Source organism: Centrocercus urophasianus, unplaced genomic scaffold (genome assembly GCF_019232065.1).
Source record: "Centrocercus urophasianus isolate 14NV4802_14NV808 unplaced genomic scaffold, USGS_Curo_1.0 seq_40, whole genome shotgun sequence".
In the NCBI taxonomy this organism is placed as follows: domain Eukaryota; kingdom Metazoa; phylum Chordata; class Aves; order Galliformes; family Phasianidae; genus Centrocercus; species Centrocercus urophasianus.
In genome coordinates, this window is record NW_024884978.1 from 4,944,865 (window position 1) to 4,963,240 (window position 18,376).

The window sequence follows — 18,376 nt, forward strand, 5'->3', positions numbered from 1 at the left end:
GGGGGGGGAAGTGAGCCTGGGGTGGGATGCTGCTCCTCTGGGGGCTTATGCAGAGCAGGGATGAGGAGCTGAGCCAGGATGGAGTGGAGCTGTAGGGCAAGTTTGTCTGGTAGGGACAAACATGGAGCATGGAGCATGGCGGAGGCATGGCTGCAGCCATGGGAACTCCCACATCCCAAAGGATGGGGCCAAATCCACTTCTGAGCAAGAAGTCTGTGAGCAGAGTGTTTATTTTTCCTCGTGTCCCTGGGAAATTGCTCAGAGTGCCTCGGTTTCCTGAAAGGATGGGAATGTCTGCATGCACGGCTTTGCAAGCAACACCCAGGTCTGGCAGAGAAGGGTGGGAGGCGTTTGTGTTCACACTGCTGGTCTCCCTCAGGCCTGGGATTTGGAGGAATGTGGGCAGGCAGTGAACAGAAGGGAAAGGTCAGGGCTGGAGGGAGCAGGGGCTGCCTGGGACACAGAGCAGCAGCTCGGGAGGCAATGGCAGTGCTCCGCTCTGCCACCTGCACAGCCTCCAACAACAGCTCTGCCCCTTGCAGGAGAGCTTGGGGGTTTGCACGATGGGACGGGGGGCAGAAGGGCTCTGTGTGTGACGGTCACGTTGCTTCAAATGCAGCGCTGCCAACGAGAGCGTTGCGGTGGCACAGCGTTAATGCAGCGTGAGGACAGCGCTGCCCCAGAAAGGCTCCGTGCTTTAACAACACACAGCGGCTGTTGTGTGCAGCAGCCAGGGGAGAAGCTCTCTTCACTAAATCATTCTGGACCCGGTCCAGCTCTGCCAGATTCCTCCTTTCTCGGCAGGGCTGCGCAGACCAAGATTTCCTCTTCCATGTTCAGAGCTCAGCTCAGCCCGGGGCAGAGTTCGTGCATTGCAGACACTCAGGGTGCCGGGGTCCCTCCCCAGGCGGGCGGTGGGACCGAAGGGGACGGCAAAGCGGGGCACAGCGGGATGAGCCGTCTGGTTGGGTGCAGCGCCCAGCAAGCAGCCCGTGGGGGCGATCTGCTGCTCGGCGGCGCTGCCAGGGCCGGGCTGCAACCTGCCGCCCCCGCTACGTTTGCTGCAACCCCCGAAACCCCTCCCCATTTCCTCCTCCAAAGCCGGCACCTCGGCCGTGTGCTGCTCCCCAGGGCTGGGACACACTCGGTCCCGATGTGCTGATGCCACTTCGTTGATCTCTCGCAGACCATCCTGGTTGGAGACAGCGGTGTGGGGAAGACGTCTCTGCTGGTCCAGTTTGACCAGGGCAAGTTCATTCCAGGCTCCTTCTCTGCCACCGTGGGCATTGGGTTTACGGTAAGGACCAAACCCTTGGTGCTGGGCTGGGTAACACTGCACCGTCAGGAAACGACTCCGTTGGTGTCAGTGATGCTAAGCGTGGAGAACTGGGGGGGGTTGTGTCACTGTGAGCAGAGCTCAGCCTGCTGTGTGCTGCTGGAGTTGTGCTGGGGGCTGCTGGGGGTGGAGGGAGGCTTAATGCTGTGAAACCTGCTGTGTTGCAATGCCCGTTGATCCCAGTGATGCTGGGCCCATTGCTCCCAGCAGCTGCTCACAGAGTGGTCCTGCAGCAGCTGGCCGTGCCCTGGTGAGCAGCTCCAGGCCCTTGGAAGCCCAGGCAGATGGCAGCAGTGCTGGCAGTCGCTCTCAGCAGCCATCCAGAACTATTTGCAGTGCTGCTGCGGGGCTGGCAGCAGGGCTGGCACACGGCCCCAGACCTGGGAAACAGAGACCCAAGTTCAGGACCTCACGTGCAGCCCCATGTGGCGGTGTGGCAAGGCAGGCTGGCTCCTCTGTTCAGGCCAAGGAAGCAGGGGTAGACACAGGGCCGTACCCCCGAGAGGCAGAGGGCTCAGCCGACCTCCTCAACTCATTTGTCTCACGAAAAACGACAGCACACGCAGTGCTGCTCAGCCGGGCTCTCGCTCCTTGCTTGGGACGCTCAGAGCAGCAGCTCCGGCGGCACGCGGCCGGCTCAGCTCACAGCAGCGCTGCCAGAGGAGCGTGGTGCTCCCCAAAGGCGGCCCGCTGAGCCCGGTTCCACCCAGCCCTGCAGCACGCAGTCCCGTTCCCTGTCCCCATCCAGTCCCATCCACGGCCTGCTGTAGGCTGCGGCCGGGCGGTGTGGGGATGTTGGGTGAGCCCTGCAGCGCAGCTCCGCGTGTCTCAGCTCCGGGCAGCCCCCCAGCAGCACAGCGCACGGAACTTCTGCGTCCTCCCCTCTCGGCCCGAGCAGTTTCGGGACTGGAAATACAGGTTCCATCTCTCGGCGTTTCCCGAGGGGCCGAGGAAGGGTTGGCTGCGGCTGGAGGCGGTGCCGCTGCGGGCGTATCTCTGCCATCGGACCCCCCGCGCCGTGCCCGCCCCCGGCTGGGGGAGCAGCGCGGGACGCGGCTCCGGGGGCGCAAACGGGGGTGTCTGATCCCGGCGGGGCCGATGGATTCGCGCTGGGATCGGCCCAGTATGGGGTCGGAAGGACCGCTGTGGAGATGGGTTGGGGGTCCTGGGGCAAATCAATCGGAGGTGCTGATGGGCACCGCCTGCCGTGCCCCCAGCAGCCTTAACGCGTGGGCTCGGATGGGGCTTTGCGGAGAGAGATGTTCGGGTAACGCACCGTGCCCAGCCACCCCTGCGGGACCTGTCCTATTCCCACGCTTGGCCTTTTCCCAGATTGTGCGTGAGATGAAGGTGATCCAAAGGTCCGTGGAGGATGCTGGGGGCTGTGTGAGGGTCCCGCGGGGGGACAGGAGCCCCAGCACTAATCTTGTGCAAGACGCAGGCGCAGCACCTCGCCGCAGCCTGTGGCTTCCTGCTAACGGCCGCCGCTGGCTTCCTCTGCGCCTCGGGGCTAAGGGGGGGCCCGCAGTGCTGGAGTGCCCCCACCCTCGGAGTGGGCTTCGGGATGAGCAGGGGCAGCCCGTACCCTGCAAGCCGCAGCCCCCACTGATGTTGCAGCATCCCTGTGGGGCTGGGGACTGCTCAGCTGGGGGTGAGCGGCGTCTTCTCCCCATTGGCGCTCTGGGACAGGGATCCGGCTGCACCTCCTCTTCCTCATCCCGCGTAGGGCGGTAACAGGGCCGGAGCGCAGCCCGGCAGGAGGCACTGCCCGAGGTGGAGGAAGAGGAGGAGGAGGAGGAGGGAGGGCCGGGACTCCGCAGATCCGCTCAGACACACCATGAGCGAAGCAGGGGGCAACGGGATCCCCCCAGCGTCCCTGCAGGACTATGAGCTGGCTGGAAAGGTGGGGGGCAATGAGGGGATGAAGGCCGGGGGGGACCTGGGGCCATTCGCTTCATCTTGCTGCACTGGGAAGGAACAGGGCTGGAGGGGGGAGGAGTGGCAGGGGGCAAGAGGAGCAGCATCTCACTGCTGTGAGGGAAAGGGCTGCAGTGGATGAGCAGAGGGGAGCGCAGCATCGGGGCAGAGCCTAGAGCTGTGCTGGGTGGAGTGAGGCAGTGCCTGGCTGGGGCCTGTTTGCTTTACAGGAGGGGACAAGGCACCATGTTTGCTTTGGTGTCTGTGGCAGGCAGGGCCCTGGGAATCCAGCAAGGTTTGTCCAAGCAGGGCACCGGCACAGGGCTGCCCCATGTAACCCCATACCCACGGGCAGTTCAAGGCTGGAGATGCTCCAGAGACGGGCAGGAGGCACTTCTCAGTGCTGCGTCCCCAGCTGATCCCTTCCCCTCTCCACTGTCTGCTCCTCTCCATCGGGATGCGCTGTGGGGCTGCACCCTGGGTGCCCTACAGGAGGACGTGCCCTGGGGACAGAAGGACGCAGGGTCAGGGCAGAGGGCCGCTCTGCTGACACCTCACCCTGCGCCCGTCTTGCAGGTGATGTTACTCGGAGACTCAGGCGTGGGGAAAACCTGCTTCCTGCTCCAGTTCAAAGACGGGGCCTTTCTCTCCGGGACGTTCATAGCCACCGTGGGCATAGATTTCCGGGTGAGAGCACGGCAGCCTGCCCCAGTTCTGGAGGTGTGAGCCAGAATTCCAAGTTGAGGAGTTGTTCTCAGCAGATCCTGCTTGATGAGGCCATCAGATCTCGTCCAACAGCCCCCCCTCCTCAGACCCCCCCCCTCCCCCCCGTCTCGTTCTGTTTGCTGACTTCAGCTGATGCAGCGTTGTAACATGCAGGCAGGAAGAGCGGTCCGCACCACGCGGGCTGAGAGCCGGGGGGGGGAGCAGTCCCGTGCCCATTTTCTGAGCTATCCCTCAACTGTTGTCATCCCCTTCTTGCCTGCATTTCCACTTCAAACAGTTCTGGGCAACCAAATTGTTTATACTCATCACTGGAAGTGCCATTCTTTAAAAGATCTTGAAAATACATTTTGGGCAAGTTGCCTTTTCCCTTGCACCACACTGGCCTCTAGAAGGAAGTCCCTGTGCTTCTGCATTCACAGCAGCAATTGCTTCACCCCCAGAGCTGCCTTCCTCACTCATTGCCCAGCCTGTGCTGGGGGTGGTGGGATCAGGATTTGGAGCAGGAGCAGCCCCTGAGGCGCAGTGCTTCCTGAGCAAAGCTTTACATGGGGCAACCATCATAAGAGCAAACAAACATACAAATAAATACACATTTGTTTGCAGTTCATGCAAGACCTCGCATTTGCCCAACCCTGCAGGGTTTCCCACAGCCAGGGTGAGGGCTGCAGGCGTGTGGCTGCTGCTGCTGGGCAGGTCGGAGTGCCTTGGGGTTTGCCGTGTCATCAGCTGGCTCACCAGTGGAACAGGGAGCTCTTGGGAGATGAGCAAGATCTGAAGCAAGTTGGGCAGCTCAGCTCCATGCCCTGAGAAGGGAATGCAGAGCCCTGCACTGGGCAGCTCCAGTCCGGGATGCACGTCGTGCTGACAAGCTCCTGTCCTTCTCTCCTGCAGAACAAGGTGGTGGATGTGGATGGGGTGAAGGTGAAGCTGCAGGTGAGTTTTGGGAGTGGATGAGCAATTCCCAGCCGCGCTGCCCAGCCCACACCGGGCTGAGCCATGGGACGTCCCCTCCCACCCTCACTGGGGCGTCTCCCAGCAGATCTGGGACACAGCAGGACAGGAGCGGTTCCGCAGTGTGACCCACGCCTACTACAGGGATGCCCAAGGTGGGTTTGGGGTCGGTGGGGCTGACCCCCATACGTGTGCTGCCCTGCGGCATCCGTGCCCTCTGCCCCTTCCCTTCCAGCCCTACTCCTGCTCTACGACATCACCAGCAAAATGTCCTTCGACAACATCCGCGTGAGTGTCCCCACTGCCTGGCACGAGAGTGTCTGTCCCTGGGGTTGGGGACGTCTGGGTTGTGTGGGGCGAAGGTTTCACCTCAACGCAGTTCTTGCTGTCCCACAGGCCTGGCTGACAGAGATCCACGAGTATGCCCAGAAGGACGTGGTTATCATGCTGCTGGGCAATAAGGTGCATGCGTGCCCTGGTCCTGCCTCACCTCCCGCCGTCCCTTCCCTGCTATGCTGTCCCCACTGCCGGACGGGGCCCTGGGGTTCCCTGCCGGGCTTTCCCAGGCACGGAGGTGACCCCAAAGTGCTGGAGGGCTGAGGGCGGCCGCGTTCCCGGCAGCCAGTGGAGGGCAGCACGGCGCTGAGCGCCGGGTGTGGGAGGTTCCTAGTGAGGATGCTCCCAGTCTGGGATGCTGCTGCACGGGTTGTCCAGCTAGATCCCGGATGCACGTCCCCAGATCTCAGATGCCCAACCGTGTCCCACATTGTCTCCTGGGGTCTCAAACGCTGCCATGTACACAGGGTCCAACTGGGAGCTGAGTTTTCCCCTGGTTGCCTCCTGGAATTCAGAATGATGCTTGGTACCAGATGTCCCTCTGGGTACTGAATGCTCCCTATCCCAGATGCCACCAGGTGTCAGATGCTCAATGAGCTCGGCATTCTCCTCTGGGCACTGCATGTTCCTGGCTCCCTGAAGCCAGCTCCTGGAGTTCCTGGAAGCCCCCCCATGCTGACAGGACACAGTGGTGATGCTGTCCCTCTCTCACAGGCCGACGTGAGCAGTGAGAGAATGGTGAGGACAGAGGATGGAGCCTCACTGGCCAGGGTGAGCTGAACCTGAACCTAATCTGGCCACATCCCCTGCTGCACGCCATGGTGCCCCAGACACTGGCACACGGCTTGGGGACTTCATGGCTGTGGCACCTCTGTGCTCCATGCTCTGTGTGGCACAGGCAGCACAGCACTGGGGCACAGCAGGGAGGGGATGCAGGAAGGGTGCAGTTCAAAGTGGTGTGTTAGGGCTGGATACTAATGGGCCCGTTCTGCCCTCGCAGGAATATGGGGTGCCCTTCATGGAGACGAGCGCCAAGACCGGCATGAATGTGGAGCTGGCCTTCCTGGCCATCGCCCGGTGAGTGCAGGGTGGGTGCAGAGCAAAGGCTGTCCCCACAGGGTGACACGTCCCCACTGTCCCCAGGGAGCTGAAGCAGAGAGCAATGCAGCTGCCAGACGAGCCCCGCTTCCAGATCCACGACTACATCGAGGCGCAGCAGAAGAGATCCGGCTGCTGCGCCTTCGTTTGATGGGGACAGGAGCAACGCCCCGGGAACGGCGGGCTGGGAGGAGCAGGGCCGGATCCTGCCTACGATGGAACAGAGGGTCACGGCTCTGCTCCTGCGGGGCTCTGAGCAGGATTGGATCCCGTTGCCGTGTGGGGCTGTGCCAGGATCACCCCGAGTGCCCCAACCACGCTGTCGGCATCAGCCCAGCCGATCACCGGAGGTCACGATGATGCCACCGCTGCCCCAGCAGGACGCAGGGTGCAGGATGCAGACCCGGCGACTGGCTCCTCCCCTGCTGTGCACTCCGTGCTGCACTCCTCGGCCACACAGGCCCCGATCCGCCCCGCTGCCCTCTGCAGAGCCGCTCGCTGAGCGGCGCCCCTCACCACCACGTGCTGCGGTGTCCCTGCCTGTCCGCCCCGCTGCAGTTGGCACCACAACATGCAGACAGCCCCGGAGCACCCGGTGATCGCCGAGGGCACTTCCAGTACACGCAGCACTTTGGAAAAGCTTTGCTTTCCCCCTCTTGCAGCTGAAGCTTTTCTATTGTTATTTACTTCCCTTTGAGGGGAAAGCTTTTTTCTTTCCGGATGGGGCTGAAGCGGCCCACGGGTCGCACCCTCAGGCGCTGTGCTGCACAGGGCGCGGAGACAAGGAATATTCGGGTGTGCTGCTCAAGATGCCAAGGGCAGCTGCAGAGGGCACAACTCTGATGCACTTGGGGTCAATCGGGCACATCCATCCCCACGAGTCCCCTCCCTGCCCCGCAGCCCCCTTCACTCCTGCGCTCCCCTTGGATCTTTCTTTGCAAGTGTACAGATTAAAGCTGGATATTTTCAAGGCTTTGCATCTGCCTGGTTTTTCTCTGCGTGAGAAATCCCTGCCCCGGGCCCTCCACGTGGGAGGCTGTACAGCACGGCAGGGAGCGGGATGTGGGGCATGCAGCGGGGGAAGAGCCCACAGCCCCCTCCTCCTCCCAGCGCTTGGCTGCGCATTTCAGACAGTCCAAAGGTGAGAGGGGAAGAATAAACACGGCCTGTTAAATTAAAACCAACCTCCTCCCCTGCTGCTCTCATAGTGCGGAGTCCAGCATTCCCCAAATAACTCTGTCTTCCCACCAATGGCATTGCTGCTGCCTCTCGGCTGATGTCTGCAAAAAAATGCTGGAGAGCTTCAGCACAAGCAGCCGCTGGCTCTGCGCCGTTTCCCACCCCTCAGCCCGGGCTCTCCTAGCGCTGCAGGAGCTCTGCAGGCTCCTGCCAGGATTCGGCGGTGCTCTGCCGGGCGCAGATGGAGTCCGAGTGGGACTCAAAAGCAGCGCTGTTTCCTTTTCTGCTGCGTTCGTTCCTTATCGCAGCCCCACGCTGCAACCACCCCTATCGGGGACGGGGTTTGTTTCCTGAATGAGAGGAGCGTTCCCCAAAAGCGCACCCTCCCTCCCCTCTCCGAACGAAACGGAAGCGTTTCTCTGCAGCCCAAGGGGCCGCGCCGGGCTGACGGCTGCGCGATGCCACGGACTCGCCCTGGTTTTCTCCGCAAGCGTCTGCTGCCGCCGTGGGATTCGTCTCGGCTGCGTTTCTCAGGGCTGAGCGGCAGCGGGGTGAATGCTCAGCGGAGCGGAGGCAGCGGCTGACCCCCCCTCACCCCCCCGCTCCGCCCGCCGCTTCCCAGTCCCCTGCCACGTGCTGCGGTCGGGGCTCGCTATGGATGCCCCCGCTGCCCCCCGCTCGGTTCGGACGCGGCTCATCGCGACGCCAACCGCCCCGAAGCCCTCCGGCCGGCGGGAAAAAACCGAAGGCAGCACCGCCCTCCCCGCTCGCAGCGCCCGACCCCGCAGCCCCGCGCTTCGCACTGCCGTGACCTCCCGTGACCTCCCGCCACTTCTGCTTGCGGACTGAGCCGCAGTCCCGGGGTTTCCCCGGCTCCCGGCCCGCGCCAGCAGCCCCAGCGGCGCCCGCAGTCGGTGCCGGGCCGGGCCGGGGCCGCTCGGAGCGGTCGGGCCGCGCTCCCGCTTCCGCCGCGCAGCGATCCCGGAGCGCTCGGCCCCCCGCGCTGCTTCCCCACCCGCGCTCGGCTCTCCCATCCGCTCGGTGCGTTTTGTAGCTCCCTGCACGCTTTCAGCACCGGCTTTGGAGAAACCGCGAGGCGCGGCAGCGGCGTTAGCGATGCTGGGCGGGGCGGGGGGACGCGGGGCGACCCGCGGGAACGTTGCGGCTCCGCTGCCCCCGCGGTGCCCGCGCCCTCGGGGCCGCGTATCCAAAACCCCGCCCACCCTCTATTTGCATAACAACGCGTCAAGCCGTCTGTTATTTGCATAACCCCGCCCTGTTCTGCTCAGGGCCCGCCCCTTCCCTCTCTAATTGGACGGCGGCTCCTCGGGCCCCGCCTCGCGCTCTAAAAGCCGCCGCCGGGCGCGGGCGGCCTCAGACGGAGGGGTGCGGGCTGGGAGGCGACGCCGCCATGAGCAGCGCTCCGCCGGGCCCCGCCGCGCCGCGGCTGTGCTGCCTGGAGAAGGGCCCGGACGGGTACGGCTTCCACTTGCACGGCGAGAAAGGCAAGCCGGGCCAGTTCATCCGGCTGGTGGAGGCGGGCTCGCCGGCCGAGCGCTCGGGGCTGCGTGCCGGGGACCGGCTGCTGGAGGTGGACGGAGCGAACGTGGAGCGGGAGAGCCACCAGCAGGTGGTGGAACGGATCCGTGCCGCCCCCGGGGCTGTGCGCCTGCTCGTGGTGCAGCCCCAACCCGAGGAGCAGCCGCCCAAGACCCACAGTGACCCCGACGGCGAAGCGCAGCGGGAGGTGCCGGCGGCGGAACCCCCGGCGGCGGAGCGGAGCGGAGAACCCGAGGAGCGGGTGAGTGCGGGGCGGTACGGGCGGCCTTTGCTGTCCTGTAGGGCCGGGCGGTCCCGGGACGGTGCCTCCGGTGCTCTCCTCCCTGCTCCAGTCGCAGCACGTCGGGTCGTGCCCCTCCTGCTCCGTCTTTGTGTTGCAGGAGGAGCGAAACGGGGTCAGGCGCGCGGGGGGGACGAGGGGGGGAGGCTGATGGCGACTCGTGGGCGCGGGGTGCTGCCCGGTCCGTCCCCTGTGTCATCATCTGTGCTTTGGGAGCTCGGTTTGGTTTTGCTCCGGGAGTTCTGAGTTCCAGCCCCAGCCCTGCTGCGTCTTCACCTCCTGAGAGCAGGTGCCGGGTTGCCCCGAGGCTTTTGGCGTTAACCGCCTCTAAAATGCAAAAAGCGTTTGGCAAGGGGAGGTGTTGTGCTGTGGCTGCTCCTCGTGTCCTGAGCTGCGCGGCCTCAGCCGCACTATGGGGAAGGGGGGCACAGAGCCCTTCGGTGCGGACCGACACGGTTTCAGAATGTCGGCCTGAAGCAGCACGTAGGAGTCAGCGGTTGCACAAACAGAGTGATGCAGAGGGGTGAGGAATGGAGACCCAGCTGACCTTTCCTGCCCGCAGCAGTTTCGAAGGGACGCTTGGGGCTGCCGCGGATAATGCCGCTTTTTGTTTGCTCGGTGAAAACAAGTATTTGTTGTTGCGACCGAGGCGCTTCCTGGGAAGCTGTGACACAGAGCCGTGCTCGGCTCCTGGAACCCGCCCGTAGTGCCGACGTGGTGGCACTGCTGCGGGGTTGGTGCTGAGTTCCGGATGGACTTTGGTGCTGAGCTGCCCTCCTGCAGGGTGAGGTGTTGCTGTCACCCGATGCTGACTCTTCCCTTGCTGTAGGACGCGTGAAAGCATCGCTCCCGTGGGCCGTCGGTGGGGTCTGGCGGCCACAGCGGTGCTCGTCGCCCCATCTGGGGTCACAAGGCAGGGTGCGCTGCATGGGAACGAGCAGGCTCTGCTCCCCCGGCATCCTCCATGTGCCACAGTGCCGGCGTCCCCTCCGGCCACCGAGTCCTTCTGTGCTGTGCGCAGGTCGCTCCGTGAGCTGGAAGAATTCATGGGGCCGCGGCTGATGCGCCGGGGGAGCGCCCTGCCCTGCCGCGGGGCCGCGCAGCTCCGTGTGCGGGTGGGACGGTTACCGTGCGGTTACCGCTGACAGTTTGTCGGTACGGGAGCAGGAAGTCGGTGGCGCTGCTGACATGGGCTGATACTGCTGCTCACCCGCCTGCCGCCCGGGTGGTTTCTCAACAGGTAGCCGGAAGCCGTGGGGCTGGGGCTGGTTGTTCCCAGCCTGGGGAAACCCGGAGCGGCCGTGCCAGGACAGCGCGCTGGGAGCGGTGCCACCGAGCGGAGGGAATTGTGCCCCTGGGCTGCGCCCTTCCTCCTCTTTGTGGGGATTCTCCCAGGATCGGTGCCGGCAGGGAGCACAGGAGGTCTGTGTGTGTCAGAGTCCTGTTTGCTTTGTGGGGCAGGGCTCGCCTTTATTTGCATGCAGGCTTGGAGACGCGTGCTGCCAGCGGCCGGCTGTCAGCCTTCCTGCTCTGTGCTGCTCTGCTCCGAGCGTTTAACGCCTCAGGCAAGATACGACCCCCCCAAACCTGGCAGCGTCGCCACTGCTCCCTGCCCTGCAGCTGGATGCCACCCCGGCTGGAAGTGGGGAGCTTTGGAGCACCCATGAGCGCACACCCCCTCCCCCCCATAGCAGGAGTGGTGTTAGAGCCCTGGCAGTGGCACCAGGTGGCTGAACGCAACTTCAGCCCCGCTGCTGGAGGGCTTTGCACCGCACGGGACCGTCCCCTGCGTTTGACTGTGGGTGGCGGCAGCCTGCTGTGTTTCCTTCCCCCCCCCTCGCCCCACACTGTTTCCGGAGGCTTCAGCTGCATGCGAGTGCTTTGAGACAGCTCCGTGCAGCTGCCTGGTGCTGCTTCCACCACGGCACGGCTCCTGCTGCCCAGTGCCAGCTGTGCCCGGTGCACTGTAGTGCTCAGATGCTGAATGCAGTGCTTGCTCCCCTGCAAAACCCATCCGAGCCCCCCGGGTGTGGCTTGGAGTGTCGTGGGGGCAGCTGGGTGCATTGTGCAGGGAGTTGAACTGGGAAATGAATTAAATTTCTTCTCGAGCCAACTGTGCTTGGGAGCAGGAGTGGGCTGCATGAAAAGCAGCTCCAGCCCGGCGCTACGTGACAGGGATGCCGCAAGAGGCTGCTTTGCATCCCCTTTGTATGGGGCCCCGGTGCGTGTGCCAGATTTCAGGACCCGTGTGAATTTGCTGGCCTGGCTGTCCTCGCAGCCCATGTTTCTTTCTGAGCAAAGCTCAGAAGGTGGCTGCTGTGGGCTGCCTGCAGCTTGTTGCTGCTCACAGGGCTGCGGGGAGCTTCCTGCAAGCTGGGGCTGCGGCTGCTGCTCTGCAGGTGTCGTTACTGCGCTGGGAGCTGCGGGCACTGCGGGTGTCTCACTATCCCTCAGGTGGGGGGGATCTTCTCAGAACCCTCGCCCCAGGGCAGCCTGTTCCTGTGCATGGAAGGCCTCGGTCACTCTGCACAAGGGACCTCTGCTTGGAGGTGCTCCTGCAGCCACGGATGGAACCCAATGTGCTGCAGCTCTGCTCCCTCCAGGCTCTGCCAGCTCTGCTTTTTGGGCTCGGCTTTGGGATTAAGTACACCACGAACCACCTGGACCACGCAGCAGCCATGCTGGTGTGTTGCAGTCCCATCTCATGTCCCATGCAGAGGGCAGGGGATGCACTGGGCAGCTGCCGGCCAGCACGTGGGCACAGCTGGCTGCTGGCACATGCTGTTGTCACCTTTGGTCCCCAGCTGGGTGTTGGTGAGCTGTGCTAACCTGGTGAGCCTTGACCCCACAGTACTGTGCAACAGGGATGGGGCTGATAACAGCTGTGGGGCTGTCACACAGGCTGTGCTTATCAGGCTGCTGCCAATGTGTCACCCTTGCCAGCGCCTTGTGTCTGTTCTTGGTGCCAGCCCCAAGGATCAGGGCTGGCCAAGGGAATTTCGTAGCATGATGTGGAGGTGCTGTGGGCAAGGAGCAGCACAGAGCATGCATGAGGGGGAATTCCTGCCTGTCCCTGGGGCTGGTGTGGGTTCTGAAGTAGGACAGATAAAGGGAATAATAAGCGATGAAACCCCTTGGTGAGGGATATTTTAAGAACTCCATTGTGGCTTGGCCATTGGAAAATCCCTCCCAGTGATCAGGAGCTAACGATTAAGACAGTGTCATTATATATCTATTATCTCGGTAGGATGAGAGGTGATGGCTCTGCACTGTGCCAGGAGACTCAGGTTGGGCATCAGGAACAATTTCCCCAGGGAGCAGCAATGCACAGGGAGCAGGGGAGCGCTGTGGGGTTCCCAGCACTGAGGGATGCGCTCAGTGGGGAGGGGTTGGGTTGGATTTGTTATCTTAGAGGTCTTTTCCAACCTTAATGATCCCACGATTCTACAAATGTGGAACAGTTGGCCATCGAGTCAGGCTGGGGTGGTGCCTCCAGGAGGTGAATGCCCCACGTGCTGCTGCTCTGCTCTGCAGGTCATGGTTTGCTGCAGCTATAGGTTGGGGTGCTCAGTGTGGGTGCTGCTCTGTGAGTGCCGGGGTCCCTTTGGTGCCTCCTCCAGGCAGGGGGTGATGCAGTCTTTGTCTGCAGGACCTCTGGCCTGCGACTCCCGTGTGGGGTGGAGGTGGGTGCCTGCCCTCCGTCCAGGCTGCTTCCTCCTCCACCTTCACCGGGCAATCTTAATCCCGAAAGGAAGAGCCCTGTCTGAGGATGTGCATAATGACAGGCTTCCTTAATGGAACGCTGCAATTACCGTGCCCCGTGCCTAATTAGCTGGGGCCATGGCTCGCAGGCTGTTCTGGTCTCTGTGCCTGGCCCACATGGGTCTGCAGCCCTGTGCCATAGCGGGGTGGGTCTGAGAGCAGCCATCTCATGGCCGTCCCTTCGCTGTGCCCTCGCAGGAGCTGCGTCCCCGGCTGTGCCACATCAAGAAGGGCCCCAACGGCTACGGCTTCAACCTGCACAGTGACAAGAGCCGCCCGGGGCAGTATGTGCGCGCTGTGGACCCCAACTCACCAGCCGAGGCCGCGGGGCTGCGCGCCCAGGACCGCATTGTTGAGGTGGGTGATGGGGTCGGGGGCAGGCCGGAGGTATGGCCTGTCCCTGAGATACGGGATGGGCGGGCAGTGCCCGGGCGTTGCTCCCCTGGGGCATCCCCTGCTCTGAGTGCTGGTGGTGACTCAGAGCAGAGCTGCTCCACCCCTGGGTGCAGCCGGGCTGAGCCCCGCTCTGCACATCAGCCTCTGTCAGCGATGGAGCACCGCTGTCCCGGGGCGGCAGGGCGCAGATGTGAGGGCGTGCGGTGGCTGTGCGGCTCCTGGGCTGCCAGTGCTCACCGTGCTGGGGACGGCCGCCCCGTGCCACCCAGCCCCTGGCGCTGCCCTGCTCCCCATAGAGCCCTGTGCTAATCGCTCTGAGAAAATCTGCTTTTAATGAGGTTTTGCTGCTAATCCCCGCACGTCTCCGGACATCCGTGGGGGGCTGCAGCCGGTGCTGGGCTGAGGCATGTCCCCTGTCACTGTGATGCCCACAGGTGAATGGGACGTCCGTGGAGGGCAAACAGCACGCAGATGTGGTGGCGGCCATCAAGGCGGGTGGCAACGAGACCAAACTGCTGGTGGTGGGCATGTTGGCCGATGAGTTCTTCAAGAAGTGCAGGGTGCTGCCCTCGGAGGCGCACCTGGCAGGTGGGTCCGGTGCCATCCCTGGAGCCGGGTGTGGGGTGTCCCCTTGTGCAGGGACGAGGGACTGGTTGGCACCTTCCTGCCTGGCCTGCAGCTGGCACGTGGCTGTGGGGTGTGTGCTGGGCAGGGTTTATGGCTCTGCGGGTTACACTTTGACAGGACTTATGGCTCAGGGAGTGAACAGAGGGTGTGTGGGTGTCCTTCACTCAGCTCCAGCCTTGGCTCGACCTTGGCTCCCTCCCTGCCTCTATTGCTGGCAGGATGCGGCCCTCACTGGCCGCCCCAGAGCTGTCGTGCCCATGGGCATTGATGTTCATGGCCCTGGTGTGAGCCTGCCCCCCACCTGACACCATGTCCTCTCTGCAGGTCCCTTGCCAGAACCCACTGCCAATGGTGATATAGAGAAGGTGAGATAAATTCCTTTTCTTGTCCCTTCCGAATCCCGCCTATGGTCTGTAGGAGCCTGCAGGTTTGGGTGCCCCTTTATCCTTTGCCTGTAGGCGGTTGGGTGACCCGTGGGCCAGGGATGAGGCTCCCATGCTGTCGCACAAGAGCAGGTGCCATGCTGGGAAGGGGAGTGGGAGGTCGTGGCCCCCAGGAAGGGGTTTGCTTGCAGGTTTGCTTTGCTTGCACGATGCTGCCTGGCCAGGAAGGAGCCCTCATGCTTCAGGGAAGCAACATTCCATCCCATAGCCCTCCTGCTGCTGCTGCAGCTGGGAAGTCAGGTTTAATCCTCCCAACCCTGCATGGGCAACGCAGGAGGTGTTTATTAGCACGGAGCTCTCAGCGGATTACATGCAGGGAGGAAGGATCTGACAGCTGCCAGGAGGGACTGCGGCAGCCCTGGGGATGGTTCCCAAACCTCAGCCCCTCTTCCTGCTCTGCTGCCCCCAGGAAAACGGCGGAGAGCCGCGGCTGAACTCTGTGTCAGAGAGACCTCCCAGCCCTGCGCTGGCCACGACCCCCGAAGGCAGCGAGCCCCACAGTGAGGTAGGGCTGGGGATAACGGCTGAGGAGGGGGGATGGGCAAAGCCCCCACGCCGAGGCTGAGCTCTCTCTCTCCACAGCCCGATATGCAGGAAGAGGACAAGCGCAGCTCTGCGCCCAGCTCGCTGCTGGACCTCGACATCCCGCTGGCCGTGGCCAAGGAGCGGGCGCACCAGAAGCGCACCAGCAAGCGGGCTCCCCAGATGGACTGGAGCAAGAAAAACGAACTGTTCAGCAACCTGTGAATCCGCCCCGCGGCAGGGACACCGGCTCTCCCCCATCCCCTTCGTCCCCACCACCCTGACAGGGGGGACGGGGCTCGGGGTCAGAGAGCATCCCTGCTGAGGATGGTGATGGTGCCCTCGGGCTCCTCCAGCCCTGGTGTGAAGCTTTGTGCGCCCGGCTGTGTGTGGAGCTGTGGGGAGGTTTGGTGACTCGGAGTGGCCGGGTTCGATGCCCAGTGCTTCTCATCTCCTCTGCCAGCTCTTCTTCTCGCATCCCAAAACCCACTTCTGTTTCACCCCCTGATAATCTCCCTTTCTTGAGGCTTTTGGTGACTTTCACCAAGCCCTATGCCGCAGCAATTCCTCCTGGGGTTGGCACTCTTGACCTTGCAGTGTCTGTCCATGATGACCCCATCCCTTCATTCCTGTGCCCCCGGAGCTGCCCTTGGAGGCACTTGGGCATCCCACAGGCCCTGCCCCAGGGTTGTTCTAGGAGGGGAGAGGTGTCTGGAACCAGCACAGCAAGCAATAATCACCCCCTGTGCTGCTGCTTCTCCCGGAGACAAAGCCAATCACGGTTTGCATCCTACACTGCTTAGTTCAAAGGGTTCTCAATAGACTGTCGTCTTTGTCCAAAATGAGAGGTTTTCCAATCACATGGTTTGGTTTTTTTTTTTTTTAATGTATTTTGTGGAAAATTCTTCCCGTGGATGTTTTGTTTCTGTGTTTTGCAATCAGGTGTTGTATTGTCAAGCTGAAGAGAAATTCTTTACTGGAATAAATCTTCCCGACTTCACATGTCCAGCTGGAGGCCAAATCCTTGCGGAGCTGTGGATCCCAGGGCACAGTGCCAGGGGCTGCAGGGCTTCATCCCTTGTGAAAGTGGCTGTGCACGCTGAGTCCTGGCTGTGGGCAGACACCTGGAGTCTGAGTTTGTTTGAATGAACCCCTGGAGGAGTCGAGCCGTAGTGAGCTGACACGGGGTCTGGTTTGGTGCTGGATGGAGTAATGGAGAAGGCTGGGCTGGTCCCAGTGCGACTTAATGCCTTGGGACAATTAAAGGGCTTTAATCCCACGGAGGGGGGTGGTTCCAGGCTACCGTGTGCCTGCTCTAATCTGCCCAGTGTAGGGACGTGGCTGCTGGCTGGGCTGGAGGGAGGCAGCGTTGCTGGGGGCTGCCCCAACCCCAGAGTGCCCCCACTGCCCCACTGAGGTGTGGGCTGAGCCTGAGCACTGGGGCTGCCTTCTGAGAGCAGGCTGGAGGCGGGCAGGGCGCTGCCTGTCCTGAGTGGGGCCTCTGAGTGCTTTGGCAGCCCGGGGGCAGGGGCTGACCCCTTCTGTGCAGGATGGAGCCTGCAGCTGAAGGCTGTGAGGCTGCGGTGCCTGCCATGCTGGGCTCATACAGCTATTTTTAAGCCCTGTGTACTGGGACAGCTTATGCAGCTCTGCGCTAAGCCCTCCTGCTGCAGCGGAGGAGCGTGGGGGAACGGATCCTTCCCTGCCAGCAGGAGCGTGGCTCACTTGGCAATCCCGAGCGCTGCGGTGTGGATGTGTTGAGCCACCCTCCCTCAAGGGGTTTCCGGGACAGACCTGATGTTGTTTTGAGTTGCCAGGGTGAAGGCTTTTCCCGGCTGCCGGGGAGGCAGGGAGTGCCCTGGTGTTGCCTGGACACCAGGGATGCCGAATGCAGTGCTGGCTGATGCCGAGCAACCACTGGGCTGGTGCAGCCGGAGCAGCACCCTGTGTCCTCAGGGTACGTGGGACTGCGGCCCTCAAAGCAAGGCTCTCATGTGAAACAGGATGAGAAAACCCTTGAGCTGCTCTGTTCCAGGTTGGGCTGGGCAACGGGAGGACAAGACTGGTCTCTTATACTGCCTCTTCCAGATGCTGCTGCTCCAGAGCTGGGTGAGGGCCAGAAAAGCAGCTTCCAGGTGGAGATGGATGTGAACCCACAGGGATGCATTCCTGGTGTGACGGGAGCACTGAAGGAGCCTGGGCAGCCGCTGTGCTGGTAGGGCTGCGTGCTGGCAGCAGTGAGGAGTGCCTAGGGTAGGCTAGGAGCTCATCAGCAGGTCCTGTGGCCATCCCCAAACCCCACAGCAGTCACACGGGGTGGAGCTGCCGTGCTTTCCAGCATCAGCACCCATTCCCCGCACGCACTTACCCACAGAGGACTTTGTCCTCCCAGCTCTTGAACGAAATAGCCCTCAGCCCCCACCTGGCGTCAGGAGCCTGCAGGAGTCAAAGAAGTGCTGACGCTGCGCTCTGCTGGAGGTAAGGTCATCTTTGATCCTTCTTCCAAGCCTGGGGAATGGCTGTGACAGCGCCCAGCCCTCCTGCCTCACAGCACACACTGGGCTTTAGGAACACTGCTCAATTTCACCACCTGCATCTGCACAGAGCTGTGTGTGTCCCCTGTAAGCCAAGGCCTGGGGCTGTGCTTTGTGCTGGAGCAGCGCGTGCTGCTTCCGTGACCCCAACCCCTTGGTTAGAAACCCAGCGATGCTGCAGCACCCTGCAAGCTGGTAGTACACAAATGCTGCAAACACTGCCCAGGGGCATTCTGTGAATCCATCCCTGCCTGCAGCAGGGGAAGAAGAGCAGGAGGATTAATAGACCTTATAACTTTAATCTCAGCTGGAAGTGAAGCTGCTCTTTTCTTTATCACTGCACAAAGCTTTTGCTACAACAAAATCACAGAATTGTTGGGGTTGGAAGGGACCTCCAGAGATCGTGTCCAACCCCCTCAATGTTCAATACTTGTGGTTTAAAATACCACGACACACGCTTGGTTCCTGCACTTGGTTCTAACATTAGTCATAGGATGATTTTATCTGAATGAACTAAAAGTGAGAAACTACAACTCACAGGTCCTAAAAATACTCACAAAGTAACGCTAAAAACTGTAGAGTTTACCAGATAACAGCTTCCAGATTTGCACAGGGATGTCATTATCTGATACCTTATACCTGGAACAAATCATTTCTGGTCTAAAGTTAGCCTCTCTGGCTGCTGTTACAGTGGGAAAGCACCCAGGAG

General features: G+C 62.3%; 2 protein-coding genes across 4 annotated transcripts; both read left to right on the forward strand.

The window, feature by feature from the left end:
- Positions 1-2,857: 2,857 nt before the first annotated feature.
- Positions 2,858-7,334, forward strand: RAB37 (RAB37, member RAS oncogene family). Of its 3 annotated transcripts, none has more exons than XM_042832834.1 (9): positions 2,858-3,239; positions 3,830-3,973; positions 4,871-4,912; positions 5,019-5,085; positions 5,166-5,218; positions 5,327-5,392; positions 5,981-6,037; positions 6,267-6,343; positions 6,410-7,334. In XM_042832834.1, exons 1-9 carry the CDS (start codon positions 3,174-3,176, stop codon positions 6,513-6,515), a joined length of 678 nt encoding a protein of 225 aa, XP_042688768.1. In that variant the 5' UTR covers positions 2,858-3,173; the 3' UTR covers positions 6,516-7,334. The 3 variants fall into 3 exon arrangements, with proteins under 3 accessions (XP_042688768.1, XP_042688770.1, XP_042688769.1); XM_042832835.1 differs by having other exon boundaries at positions 2,861-3,239; positions 3,830-3,940; XM_042832836.1 differs by lacking the exon at positions 3,830-3,973 and having other exon boundaries at positions 2,859-3,239.
- Positions 7,335-8,935: 1,601 nt separating this feature from the next.
- On the forward strand, positions 8,936-16,133 carry SLC9A3R1 (SLC9A3 regulator 1). The gene is made up of 6 exons (XM_042833138.1): positions 8,936-9,344; positions 13,344-13,502; positions 13,976-14,129; positions 14,493-14,533; positions 15,021-15,116; positions 15,194-16,133. Exons 1-6 carry the CDS (start codon positions 8,955-8,957, stop codon positions 15,356-15,358), a joined length of 1,005 nt encoding a protein of 334 aa, XP_042689072.1. The 5' UTR covers positions 8,936-8,954; the 3' UTR covers positions 15,359-16,133.
- The last annotated feature ends 2,243 nt before the right edge of the window (positions 16,134-18,376 follow it).